The 14,486-nt window shown below is 45.5% G+C and overlaps 1 protein-coding gene across 1 annotated transcript in view; it reads right to left on the bottom strand.

The window, feature by feature from the left end:
* FRAS1 (Fraser extracellular matrix complex subunit 1) overlaps positions 1-14,486 on the bottom strand; it is a 354,385-nt gene that overhangs the window by 68,774 nt on the left and 271,125 nt on the right. Inside the window, exons 34-40 of the mRNA XM_053404373.1 lie at positions 13,787-13,819; positions 11,507-11,638; positions 10,136-10,261; positions 8,547-8,794; positions 2,077-2,228; positions 695-857; positions 203-335 (exon numbers count right to left, since the gene is read on the bottom strand). Coding sequence (XP_053260348.1) covers positions 203-335; positions 695-857; positions 2,077-2,228; positions 8,547-8,794; positions 10,136-10,261; positions 11,507-11,638; positions 13,787-13,819 — 987 coding nt within the window. The remainder of the gene's footprint in view (positions 1-202; positions 336-694; positions 858-2,076; positions 2,229-8,546; positions 8,795-10,135; positions 10,262-11,506; positions 11,639-13,786; positions 13,820-14,486) is intronic.

The following is a 14,486-nucleotide window of genomic DNA, read 5'->3' on the forward strand; positions in this document are numbered from 1 at the left end:
CACAACAATGCCAATATGAAATAATACTTTACTTTATTTTAAAATGGTACCGCGCTTTCAGTCAGAAAGAGAAGACAAATGATTTTTTTGTCGCTGCTGTTTTTCAAAGATTAAGTGGGATGCACTGCGGAACCTCATCTGCCAGTGTTTATTTTAAGATTCAAAGGAACCACCTTTCCATTTTTGAGGGTTCCAAACTTACCTGTTTTGGTGTTTTCAATGTACCCATATCTTGGGAAAGATGTGATTGTCACCACTAAGCCTTCCTGGGCAAGATCGGAGTCAATGGTTAGGGAGTGGTGAGCTCTAAGGGGTACCCTCCCTCCTTCATCCACCTGAAAACACAAAAGCAAAACCGAGGTTTACATCTGAAGTTTGCTCTAGCAATGCTGTAGCTGATGTACTGCCGTTCCACTCCTGGCCTAACACGTGCAAATTTTAATAACATGGGGGAAAGGGCTGGAAACAGGAAAATCTCCCCTCTTCGCCATCAGCACCTTCCTAGAGGACTGAATCAAGACCAGGCAGTGGTTGATGGGAAATATCTTGCCACATGAGACCCTGAATAGTCACTATCTTCCTTCTAAGTCCCATTCAGAATTTAAAATGGAGAGTGTTTGCAGTCCAGCCTGTGACAAGCATGCTCCTCTTACAACTTTGAACCTGCACCCCCAAGTCCCAGCTGTTTACGCACCACAATATGGTCGGCAAAAGTGATGACTGGAGGCTTGCTCTGGACAGCTGTGATAGTGATGGTGAACATCTGGCTGTCAAGCCGGTTCCCGTCCTCGTCGAAAACAGCAAAGTGGAAAATGTCGGTGACTGGCTGACTGAAGGCCTCAAACTCTGTGAGGTATCTGCACAGGAAAGGCGAGAGGAGTTGAGACGCAGTGACAGCCAGATGAAAGGCTTTGTGCTTAAGAACCTTTCTGCAACAATTTAATCTTTACCACCGTCTTATCTGCTTGGAGGGAAGGAGAAAAGGACTCGCACTTTCTTGTTACTGGGTGAGACAAACCAACTGGGAAAGCTGTGGTCTACCAACTCCAGAAGAAGAGGCAGAAACAACAAAGAACTGGATCAGAGGCGGGAGACATGTTGTTTTCCAGATGAACTACAACTCCCATCATCCCTCACCACTGTCCATGCTGAATGAGGCTGATGAAGGCCACATGTTCCCCATAGCTAGATTAAGTTTTATATAGCAGGACTGGGGAACCTGTGGAGGGCAAATATAAAATGATATTTGACTCTAACTCACATCAGCATAGTCAATGGCCAGAGGGGGAATTGGAAGCTTTCACTTCAGCTTTTTTAAGAAGCCACAGTTTCCCATTACATCTGAGCTCCATAAACTGTGGCTTGTTAGAACAGTACAGGATCAAATTGTATTCTGATCTCAGTGCATTCTGAAACCATAGTTTAAACAAACCACAGTTTTCAGAGTCCAGATGAAATGGAGAATGATGGTTTGTTTCAAAGTCACAGTGAACACTTCCAATTTCATTCTCATGGCTTGGGGGGGGGGAGTACGTGAGCCCAAAGTTCATTTATATCTTCCCATTATGCCTATAGAGGCCCCTCTCTTCAACTCACTGGAAAAAATATTGCTTTTCTTCAGTGCTAAATTATACTGTACATCATACAATATTAGAGGTAGTGTTGAGAAGGATTTGGAGTCCCAAAACACCGTCTGCCTTAGGAGACGGACACTTTAGCAAATAATTTCACTAGCCCTATTCCCCTCAGTTATCTTTTTTTCCAAGTCCAAAAGCACCCAACAGTTAACACTTTCTTTAAACGGAAAGCTTCTCCATTTTCTCTTCCCGCTTCACATTTGTGCTGGGAGAATAATTTTTATAAGCTTTGTTTGTGAAGCGCTTATTTGCAGTAGTAATTCAGTCCACAAAACATGAAAAGATCAGCACTCAATCATTAGACATTCTGCGAGACAGGCTATAAAAGTATTGTTGATGTTCAGTGCCTGTCTTCCCTGTAGGTGGCACTGTGGATTTCTGAATGAGCAGGGAGGGTTTAGGGTGCTTGGAAGAATTTCGCAAATCTCCCCAGGATTACCTGATTCTTTTATTGTTGATGTCTTCCATTGTGAAATTATAGACCTCCGAAAACTCCTGAGAATGTTGTCCGGGTATTATCCGCACCAGAGTTCCATACATGGGAAGGGAAATTAACTGAATCCTTATCTTGGAATCAGGAGAATTATTATCCTAAAGAGAGAAGTGAGATGAAAAAGAGCAGGAGTTAAGTTGGGCTAAAATGAGGGAAACAAGACCGGGTGGAGAGCAGAACTCTTGTCATTTAGAGTATACATGATTTCTCTCCCTCCTCATTTAAACAACCCTGTGAGGTAGGTTAGGCTGAGAGACAGTGACTGGGTTCAAGGTCACCCTGTGAGCTTCACAGCTGAGTGGGGATTCGAACCCTGGTCTCCCAGGTCTTAGTCCAACACTCTAACCACTACACCACACTGGTTTCAACCACTTGTGGTGTTTCGCTGTGCTCATTTTGAAACTTCGCTTTTGGTGATTTGCACCAGAAGCCAGAACTAGCAGAAGAAACTGTGCAAATATTAAATGTTACGGCTTCAATTAGGCAAAATCAGAGGAATTGTTCAATGTCCCCCTCTGATTTGCATAATTTCATGCAAAGGTTAACTTATTCAAGGATTGGGCTGCGTGGGCATGAAACAGTCTAGCACAGTGTAAAAACATTCCTGCCTGTAACTGATGGTACATGTTCCAAGTTAGGCAAAGGTAAAGGGACCCCTGACCATTAGGTCCAGTTGTGGCCGACTCTGGGGTTGCAGCGCTCACCTCGCTTTATTGGCCGAGGGAGCCAGCGTACAGCTTCCGGGTCATGTGGCCAGCATGACTAAGCCACTTCTGGCGAACCAGAGCAGCGCACGGAAACGCCGTTTACCTTCCCGCCAGAGCGGTACCTATTTATCTACTTGCACTTTGATGTGCTTTCGAACTGCTAGGTGGGCAGGAGCTGGGACTGAGAAACAGGAGCTCACCCCGTCACGGGGATTCGAATCGCCGACCTTCTGATCTGCAAGTCCTAGGCTCTGTGGTTTAGACCACAGCGCCACCAAAATGCGAAGTCTGAGCAGTCCTAAAATTCATTGGATTCTAGGTCTTTGATGCTTAGTTAATCAATCTGCTAGAGGTTGTGGACTCTCCTTCCTTGGGGGTTTTTAAGCAGAGGTTGGATGGCCATCTGTCATAGATGCTTTGCCGGGGGTTGGGCTAGATGACCCTCAGGTTCCCCTCCCAAGTGTACAGTTCTATAAATTGATTCAAATTAGGTTGATCACCGGGGGGGGGGTGCCCTTGATCAGGATGCAGACTTTTGAAGAGAAAAAAAGCTGATTATTTTTTATTGCAAGTACCGACAATTCCATTAGCGGCACTTATGGGGTGGGGCCCCCAATCCCTGTTCCAAAATGAATGAAAGAATGCTTTCCTCTTCAGAACTAATGTTCTATTCACAAGCAAAGTTATGCAGATTAGTCAATTAGTCAATTAATGATTTAAACTCACGCAATGAATCAACAAGCTGCATACCCAGCCTAACACCTTTGCAGCTCAGAATTCCTTAACACACCTGCCACCCTCCTTTTTGGTTGTGTCGTTTTTTCCAAATCAAAGTTCTTTTTATTAAAGATTTTGCCAGTAACCTCAACACGCCAGCTGCAGGCCCATTTTAGTTTGTCATCTAAATCCTTAAAGAACAGGATGAGGAGATATTTTAGGTGGAAACAGTATAAAAATAGGACCAGCAGCATGAATAGTATGTCCTGCATTCCGACCGTTATACATACATACATATATATATATATATATATATATATACACACACACACACACACACACACACGTTGTGTTAAGCAACAGTCCTGAATACTCAAAATGCCAACAGAGTCTTCCAAGTTGGAGCGTCACATGGGATGAGCATAAAACCATAGAACTGGAGGAGCTGGAAACCCAAGTCCCATATACTGTATGCTGTAAGTCACCCAGAGTGGCTGGGTATAAATAATATTATTTATTATTGTTCTTATTGTAAGCTTTTCTCTTCAGACCTTCATGGGCAAAATCCACGAAATCCAGGCACACATACACACAACTCATAGTATGTAGCCAAAGACCTCACCTTCTGAAAGAGGAGTGGAACAGTTGCCATTCCCCCCACCCCAGAGTTTGGTAATGGAGAAATGGAAAAGTTGGCAGAGACTCTTAACCCAGTGGTGTAGCGTGGGTTGCCAGTGCCCAGGGCCACATGGAGGGGGTGGGTGGGTGGGAGGGAGAGAAATAGATGGAGTACACATGTGATTTCAACTCCCTTATGGCATCCCACATCACCCAGGAGATTGGAGCCGCAGAGATAAGAAAAGAAGAGTTGTTCTGTTGTCTAGAGAGGTCACTTCCTGGTTCACAAGGAGAAGCCGTTTTCAATGAGCCCAGCGACGGATGGGCACAGCTGTATTGAGGCACCTCCAGCTGTTGAAATTCTGCGCCCTCTAACCATTTCGCACACAGGGCAACCACCCCTATGCCCTCCATGCTACGCCACTGTCATAACCTCAGGGTTGTGGGTTTGAGCCCCACCTTGAGCAAAAAGATTCCTGCCTTGCAGGGGGTTGGACGAGATGACCCCCCATGATCCCTTCCAACCCTACAATTCTATGATTTGGAGGAGGGTGCTAAACCACCCTGATTCAGCCTTGGATGTTGGGGTGGTGAGAGCTCGGCGGTAGAGCTCATGTGCTGCACACAGAAGCTCACGGAGATGCAGGATGCAACCCTTGGTGACTCCAATCAAAACCGTCAAGTTACAGGTGATAAGATGGAAGACCTTTCTCCACCTGAGTCCCCGGAGAAAAACTGCCAGACGCAGCAGACAATACTATGAGAGATGGACAAATGATCTGACCCGATGTCAGACAGCTTCCTGTGAGCTTGTGTTCCTTCCCAGGTGAGCCTACCTTTTGCTCAACACTTCAGCACAAGAGGAACCCTGGTGAAGTGGCAGTTCCAAGGTGCTTTTGAAAGAACAGGTACGTCAGGTCCCTAACCCAAGGAGCTCACACACAGGAGAACTGGGGAAATGGGAGGTGAGAGTAGAATAAGTGATTTTTTTTCCATTGACACATACTGTATTTTTCCGTGTATAGCACGTCCCCGTGTATAAGACGACCCTTATTTTCTGGGACTCCAAATGAATTAAGGAAATGGGGGGAGATTGCCCACAGCTGTTAAGCTTTTTTGGGGGAGGGATTTGCTCAGAGTTGCCAACAATCATTCACCTGCCTGGCCATCACTGCCAATCGCCCGCCCAATTGCTGCAGCAGCAGCCAATCAACAGCTGGCCTTGCCGCAGCCATCAATCACCCACCGATTCGCCAATGACAATCTCCTGCTCGCGGTTGCCACCAATCGCCCGTCCCCCCCTGCACTATCCTTGTATAAGACAACCCCAAATTTTAAACATTTTTTATAATTAAAAAACCATTGTCTTATACACAGGGGGAAAACACTACTTTGGCTTAGGTCCCATCTGCACCATACATTTAAAGCAGAATCGTGCCACTTTAAGTAGTCATGGCTTTCCCCAAAGAGCAACTTGTTAAGGACGGTGAGGGTTGTTACGAGAGACCCTATTCCCCCTCACAGAACTACAATTCCCAGAGTTCCTGTGAAAGCTGTGCCAGATTAAACCCTGTGGAGACCCCTAGGCAGTTGAAAAAAATTGGGGGGGGGAGGCCCTCATGCGCGTGCTTTGGTGAGATAACACTGAACTAAGAAAGCTTGATTGTAATTTTGCTCCAAGATCAAATCAATATTATTTTGATCTGTTGTCACAGGGTCTGTGCCTCCTCTGCCTATTTGGTAAACCAGCGCTGTGTAAAAGGGGGGTTGATTATTAAACCACTCTGGGAATTAGTTGGGGCCGATGGGATCTGAAAGGGAACCAGAGTTAAATCTGTGTCCATTTAGGTCTGCAACCAAGAGCAAACTGCTCCACACCCGGCTAGGCATGCTTTCTACCGCCTCCATGGTGGGCCCTCAAACGAAAGAGGCTTAATAGCACCTGACTCTGGGATTAGCTTAATTTTCGTTTTACCTTTGCACTCCACCTCTACCTTCATGTAACAGGCACAGTCCCAAACACCTGGTTAGAAATAAAGAACTCATTCTTCCCCCCACTCGTACGCTTTTTTGGCAGCCGCAAGCGGGACACGGCAGAAAAGGTTGAAACTTCTGCCAAGCGAGAACATTGAGAGGGATGTCGGCGGTTTATGTTACAGCGGTCTCCCTCACACTTTTACGGCTTTGGAATGCAGCCGCTGGCTCCGGGTCAGCTTTTGTCTCCAAATAATAAAAGGCGAAGAGAGACCAGGCTACGTGCCAGGGCTGCGTTAGAAGCTCCTTGAAATGCCGGGGAGAGTGAGCCAAGAGTCACATTTCTCAAGAAACCGCCCTTCACACCTTAACACAATCGTAGGAAGTGTTTCCTCTGCAAGTACACGGGCCCAGGGAGTGTCAAGGAGGCTCAAACTAATGGCAGGCCCTGAGCCTGGGAAGACATCAAGGAGCCTGGACATCTTCACTGAGGTGTTGCTAAAGGAAGGGAACTGCAAGAAGAATTAGCCAAATGTGCAGAAGACAAACCAGGCATATGGCAAATTGTGCCCTGCACAATAACTTCCGGGTCAAGCTTGGTTCTTTAAGGCATTCAAGTTTGCCACATACCTTCCAACATTTCTCCAATGAAAATAGGGATGTCCTATTATTATAATTGGGATGCAGGTGGCGAGATGAGCACCACAACCCCAGAGTCGGTCACGACTGGACCTAATGGTCAGGGGTCCCTTTACCTTTACCATTATTATTTCACTATTTATGGCCCACCCATCTGACTGGGTTGCCCCCATCACTCTGAGCAGCTTCCAACACATATTAAAAACATAATAAAACATTAAACATTAAAAAAACCCTTCCCTATACAGGATTGACTTCACATGGCTTGGGAGCTGGATTAACTCCATACCATCCAACATTTCTCGACTGAAAATAGAAAAGAGGGACATTCCGAGATCAAATCACAAACCAAGATGGTTTTTGTAAAGCCGGGACTGTCCCTGGAAAATAGGGACATTTAGAGGGTCTGTTACTGCTGTTTCTTTTCATATCCTTGGACTGTTTTGGCTCCCCAACAGCAAGTGTTCAAACAAGGACTGAGGAGGTCGTGGTTTAAATCACTGCTCAGTCATGAAACTCACTAGAGTGATTTGGGCCTTTCACTCTCCTTTATTTATTGCAACCCAGCTCTACAATTCTGTGATGCATGGGACTGTGCTGTGATATTCCACCTTTCCTCCTAGGAGATCAAGGTGTCGTGTGTAGCTCTCCATGCCCTCTCCCCAATTTTTCTTCACAACAACCCTGTGAGGTAGGTTAGGCTGAGGGTTTGTGACTGGCCCAAGGTCACTCAGAAAGCTTCAAGGGGGAGATTGGACCCAATCCCTGAACTCCCAGGCCCTAGTCCACCACTCTAACCACTAAACTACCCTGACTTTCTGGGCCTTATCTGCCTCACAAGGTTGATGTAAAGATAAAAGAAACAAAAAGTGAACAGTCCTTTGAACCTTGTGAAAGTCATTCCATACAACCGGGCACCAATGGACATTCTCCTCCTTCTAACGTTTTTAAAACAAACATAGGGAAATGGACAGAAACCATCTAAAACTATCTATATTATTATTATTGTTACAGGGAACCAGGCAGAGGGCCTTCTCGGTAGTGGCGCCCACCCTGTGGAACACCCTCCCTTCAGATGTGAAGGAAATAAGCAGCTATCCTATCTTTAAAGACATCTGAAGGCAGCCCTGTTTAGGGAAGTTTTTAATATTCAGTGCTGTATTGTTTTTAACACTTGATTGGGAGCCGCCCAGAGTGGCTGGGGAAACTCAGCCAAATGCCCGGGGTATAAATAATAAATCATTATTATTAGTAGTAGTAATACTCCACAAATGTAAGAACTTTGGAACTCCCTGCCTATTGATATCAAACAGGCTCTTTCACTGTACTCCTTTTGGCACCGGCTAAAAACGTTGCTGCTTAGACAAGCCTACACAGATGCTTTGGACATTGAGGCAATTTTAATCCTTTTTAGTATCTTAACTTTTGTTATCTTTTAAAGCATGGCTCTAAATTTTCTCGATTTTTCCCCTCCTCATCCACGCAATCCAGCAGAGCCTGTCCCTAACTCACTGAGGGTTTGAGACCCATCAGCTACCCTCACCTGGTTTACCTGGCCAATCAAAGCTGTTCCCCAGTTGTGGATGCTGTCAAATGTGGACAGCTTCTAGGTGCCACAGGTGAGAGCGGAGTGCAGGATGAGGACAAACTATCTTCAATGTGTCCCCCACCAGGGGTACTGCCCCTCCCCTAACACCCAGACAGGCTGATAGACTGGTACATTATCAAGGCTAAGAGGCTGGAAACGAATGGTGCACTTACAATATAGGCAAAGTGGGATCGGGTGATGATCACAGAGCTTTTAGCAGCCACCGTGATGGAGAGTGAGCAACCGGGATCCAGCCTGGGGCCTTCACTGTTGATCAGGGCTACTTCGACTTTCAGTATGGCCGTCGCTGTGGTGATGCCATCAGTCACTGAAATCTCCATAGTGTCTTCCGCTGCGGACGAACCATCGTGGATATACTGCAGAGCGTTCCTGGTGACCTCCTCATACGTGAAGGTATCTCCTTCTCAGAAAGAAAGGTTGAAATCAGGAGTTTCCCGTGTACAACATGGTGAGAACTTGGGAAACAGCCTTACTAGAAAAATTAACCAGTAAACTGAAACTGACACGGGGACAAATAGAAGAAGACGCCTTCACCCCGGTATGGCTCCCCTTTATCACATACACAGCCCAACAAGACAATGACAAAAATCCACCAACAGCATACAAATCAATATGGCTAACCTGATCCAAAATACCCACCCACCCCACTCACACATGAAAACAAAGATCACCACAGCCAACCACAAATGAATGACCACACCCTAGACCAACCCCAACCTCTATCACCACCAAAGGAACACAAGCGAACAGCAGAGAACCTGCACAAGCTATGCTGACGCCAAACCCTACGTATAGTAAGTAAAATAGAAACATCACCACCCGACCCCACCCATCTTTCCCTCCCCCTCCACCTCTTTCCCCCTATTCTTCCTAATGTCTTAACAAATGAACCCGATTTGTAAGAATAAATAAATGTGTTATGTGGGGAAAAAATACAAGATACCTTTGTAAATCAAGAAAATCTTCAATAAAAATACATTAAAAAAAGAGGAAGAAGAAGGAAGGTAGGAAAGAAGTTGGAGGGGGTTGCCCAATAAATAAATTAAACCCTCCCCCCCCAAAAAACCACATGTGGCGCAAGGGTTTGTTTTGTCACAAATACACAGGCACCGAAAAGAGAGACCTTCCAAGAAATGTGAACTGCTTTCTTTAACGATGTTCATGACCCAACTCAAGACCTTGTTATGTCAACCGCTCAATCTTTTCAGTGGAGAGGTTACGTTAAGTGCAGTCGTACCTTGGAAGTCGAATGGAATCTGTTCCGGAAGTTCGTTCGACTTCCAAAATGTTCGGAAACAAGACCCGGCTTCCTATTGGCTGCAGGAAGCTCCTGCAGCCAATCAGAAGCCGCAGAAGCCACGTCGGACATTCAGGTTCCAATGAACGTTCAGAAACCAGAACACACACTTCTGGGTTTGTGGCGTCTGGGAGCCAAAGCGTTCGAGTCGCAAGGCATTCATCAACCAAGGTACAACTGTAATAGGTTGGAATATTGACTATTCATTGGATAGAACAAACACCATTAGATGTACAGCCAGGTAATGGTTCTTGTATTTGTTTTATTTAAAAAGCAATAAAATTTGTTTAAAAAAATACATGAGCCAGGCCACTGTGACACACAGGGTATGTCTACATTCCAAGAAAAATAAGCACACACAGTTTGCCGTACATGCCACACATTTTTCCTTATAGAGAGATATGTCTTAGTCTACAAAAAAATAAATAAATCACACATGCCTACCTGCACTCAGGCGGCTTGGGAACGTGGAGCTGTGCTTGAAGAGATGTCCATGATGAGGAGGATCCACCACCTCAAATAAAAGGTCTTCAGGAGTTGTGTCCACATCGCTCACTGTCAGCTGTATCCCTGAGGGATCCAAGTAGGGGAAGCAAAATGCATTTATTTGGGTTTTTATCCTCTCAGAAAAGCTGGAGTATTTTAGTATGAGCAGCTTACAAAGGGAGAAGAGTGAAGCATATGACACAAAAGTAACACTATAAACAGGCACATCCCTGACCAATGCTAAAAGCACAGAAACCAAAGCACTTACAATTCCTAGGTAATTTGACTAGATTCTGAAAGTTGTCAAAACGACAGAGAATGTGTGCAAATGAACGCTATCAAAAGGTGATTTTTGCATATTGCCCAGTTAATGTTCACTGTCTCCATGCGATACTGGAAAATGTGACTATTTCCCACATTGACCAATGAATGTGCAAAGGTGAATATAACATGATTAGGAAACAGGCAGTGTAAGAAATACTACGTTCATGATCAAGAATGTTGAAGAATTTTAAAAACTGGGAAACCCCGCGACTCCCAAGCCTCCCCTGATCAGTCAAAACAAAGGGGGAAGGAGATTGGGGGAGGCTTGGGAGTAATGGGCGGGCGGCACGCCATTGCCCAGTTTTTTAAAAACTTAGCATTTATGTTTCACAGGGTGCGAAAGAAGGGCTTTGCACCTTTATACAATATGCATGTGTGCTTAGGCCCAGGGTCTTTTGCCTCACCATCCCCATTACTGACTCCCTGTTGCTAAAAGGTAAAGGTAAAAGGACCCCTGACCATTAGGTCCAGTCATGGCTGACTCTGGGGTTGCGGCGCTCATCTCACTTTATTGGCCGAGGGAGCCGGCATACAGCTTCTGGGTCATGTGGCCAGCATGACTAAGCCGCTTCTGGCAAACCAGAGCAGCGCATGGAAACGCCGTTTACCATCCCGCCAGAGCGGTACCTATTTATCTACTTGCACTTTGACGTGCTTTCAAACCGCTAGGTTGGCAGGAGCAGGGACCGAGCAACGGGAGCTCACCCCGTCACGGGGATTCGAACTGCCGACCTTCTGATCAGCAAATCCTAGGCTCTGTGGTTTAACCCACAGCGCCACCTGCGTCCCTTTTGCCTCACCATCCCCACTACTGACTCCCTGTTGCTACTCAGCTTCAAAAAAAAAGAAGAAAAAAAAGTGTCCCCCTATTCATTGAAAAAAATCTGGTAACCATAGACCAGCTAATTTATGGAAAGATCCTAAGTGGACTACAATGTGTGTGAATTGCAACTGGGCTGTGGGCTGCAGCTTGAGTCTCCTGGATTTCTTGCTCCTTCTCCTTACCGATAGTGGCTCTGCCTCCTTGGCTGACCTCAAGGACTGGAGCAGTGATCTGGAATAACGGCGATCCATCATCAGTGGAGAGCAAGTGGATAGTAAATGTCATCTCAGGGCTTGTATGTTCTCCATCTGAGACTGAAGAAAAACCATTTAAATGAATTTGCTTTATGTATAAGAACCAGCCCTAAAAAACAACAACACAATTCTCCCCTACCGACTTGCAAGTGAAGTAAATGACTCGCTGCAATTCAAAGTGCCAGTTTTGACCTATAGTGTTACAAATGGCCTAGGATTGGGGTATTTTAAATATGGCATCTTATATGAATCTACGTACCTATATGCATCCTCAAAGATCAGGTGGGTGGCTTAGGAACGGTCTTTTCTGTAGTGGTGGAACATCCTCTCCAAACATCTTTGCTGCTTCACTATCCTTTAACTACCACGTTTACAATACAGTCGCACCTTGGATCCCAAATGCCCCGAAACTTGGACGTTTTGGCTCCTGAACACCATAAACCCGGAAGTGAGTGTTCCGGTTTGTGACCGTTCTTTGGAACCCAAATGTCTGCCGCGGGTTCCACCAGTTCTGATTCGCTGCAGGAGCTTCCTGCAGCCAATCAGAAGCCGTGCATTGGTTCCCGAACGTTTTGGAAGTTGAACGGACTTCCGGAACAGATTCCATTCGACTTCCGAGATACGACTGTAGTTTCATTCATCAAACCCCTCTGGTGGGTTTTAATTGCTGTTGGGTTTGGCTGGATATGGTGCACTGCTCCTTTTGGCATTGCATATTTGTTGATATGTGATTGTTGTTTTTGACTTTGTTTCACTATTGCTAAGTAAACCGCCTTGGACATTAACCTAAAGTTAAGGCAGGATATTGTTAAAATCATCATCATCTAAGATGTGTGTCTCTAAAAATCTATCCTCTCCCCCTTTGTCCTTCATAATAAGCATTTTGCTAGTCCGTGATAACTAATTTACTTTTATGTAAAGTGTAGGTAAAGGGTTATAATAACTTCAGTAAGTAAAGGGTTATAATAACTTCAATAAAATTTATCATTGCCCCCCTAAAATTTATCATTGGTCTCCACCCCCCCACTCTCACCCAAAAAACCCCAAAACTGTCTTCATCATCTGCAGGAAATTAACTAATTCACACTTTTATAGAAAATGCAATTCTCTTTAAAAAAAGAAAAAAGAAAAAAAGCTATAATAGCTTCAGTAACCATTCCGCCCCCTAAAAATAACTGTCTTCTATTATCTGCAGGAAAGTTGCCGATACGTATTAGGTCAAAGTTTTACTTTCTTATACCGGAAATCCATTATTTCCTGGCAGAACCCAGCTCTGGAATCCTGAGGCCCCACTAAACAGCTGCAAAGCACTGTGATAGAATGAGGACATTTGGCAGCAGCAAGGTAGCTGAGAAGGGTGTGCTTAAGAGCTTTCTCCTGACTACTGCATGTCCCTGCATCTTCACAGCTGTCAACTTACAGATTTGAAAATAAGGGACCAGCAGCCTCGAAAATAAAGGATCAGCAGCCAAAATAAGGGATTTCCCAAGCACAGCTGTGTTCAGCTTCTGAGCCCCTCCGAGCCAAAGGCAGAAAGCCCAGCCAGCAGCCAAACGAAGCCTCAAGCGGTGGTTCCCACAGCGCAGCAACCCGGCAAAGGGGATGCAGCAAGGAAAACCACCGTCACCTCTCCGCTGGGAAGCGCTGAGCAAAGGCGAGTCCCCAGGCAATGCAGCCGATTTGATCGGCACAAGGCATGCAAGCTCCACCCCCCCAGTCGTTCTTAGACTCCTTATTGGGTGAGCAACGCAGCCAAGCAACACAGTTGGAGCCTCCCTCCTCCCTAGCCAGCAGGGAGGGAGGGAGAGGAGCTGCTTCCTTTGAAACCCGGGAAATTTAAGGGACATCATCAATAAGGGACAGCAGCAGGACACAGCGCTGGGATAAGGGCCTTTCCCGCCAAATAAGGGACGGTTGACAGCAATGGCATCTTTCTCTCCCTAGTTGGAGGTGTGTGGAGAAAAGCAGTTGGGGGAAAACAACAGGAGGAGGAAGGGTTAAGCACCCCCTCACACGATCACTTCTCCCTGCTAATTTCCTTTCACATCCCTTGATCTTTTCTTTTTCTTGCTAAGATTGCTAATCATGCTGTTTCACCTTCATCGCAAGCTAGGATTTAATCACTGTTATTTTTAAACTAGCAGGTATTAACAACATACTAAACAAGCTCGCAACGCGTTAGAAAATGAACTGCAGGGCGATGTGTACCTGTAAAACGAAAGCTGACAGATTCTGGAAGGCCTAGAGGAAATTAAACAAAAAAGAGAACGTAATTGTTTTCAGCGTGTGGCAAAATACAATGTCACCTTACCTGACCCACAAAACCACTTCAGCTAGTGAGGCCGCTGAGATTTGGTGGGGCGGGGTCCAGAAACAAACTCCCTTCATTTTGAAATAATGAGCATATTAAGAATTTGAGCCAATAGCCCCTTGGATTTCAGCTCATCTTGTAAATAAACAGCTCACTCCAAGTTGTTCTTCCTCCTTCCAGAAGCACTGAACATGTGAGGTCAGTGGGAGAAGGCTCATCAGTGCTACAGTAGGCACTAAAACTCCAGAAAAATTGTGGGAACTCTTACTACCCGCAGCTTCTGAGCCTAAGCCTTCAATATGCCTGTAAAGCACACATGCACCTCTCAAAGAACTGTAGTTTAGCCCTCACAAAGTACATTTCCAAGCATTCTTAGCAAACAACTGTGCCCAGAATTCTTTGACGAGAAAATGTGCTTAAAATGCATGGTGTGTACGCCTCTCTTAGATCTAGTTGAAGGATAGCTGACCTGTGGCCCTCCATTTGTTGCTGGATTACAACTCTCATCAGCCCTGACTATCAGCCATGAGAGGTAGGTCTGATGGGAGTTGGAGTCCAATATCTGAAGGCCCACAGGCTAGCAACTCTTGAGCTAGC

This window comes from Podarcis raffonei, chromosome 9, assembly GCF_027172205.1.
Source record: "Podarcis raffonei isolate rPodRaf1 chromosome 9, rPodRaf1.pri, whole genome shotgun sequence".
NCBI lineage: Eukaryota > Metazoa > Chordata > Lepidosauria > Squamata > Lacertidae > Podarcis > Podarcis raffonei.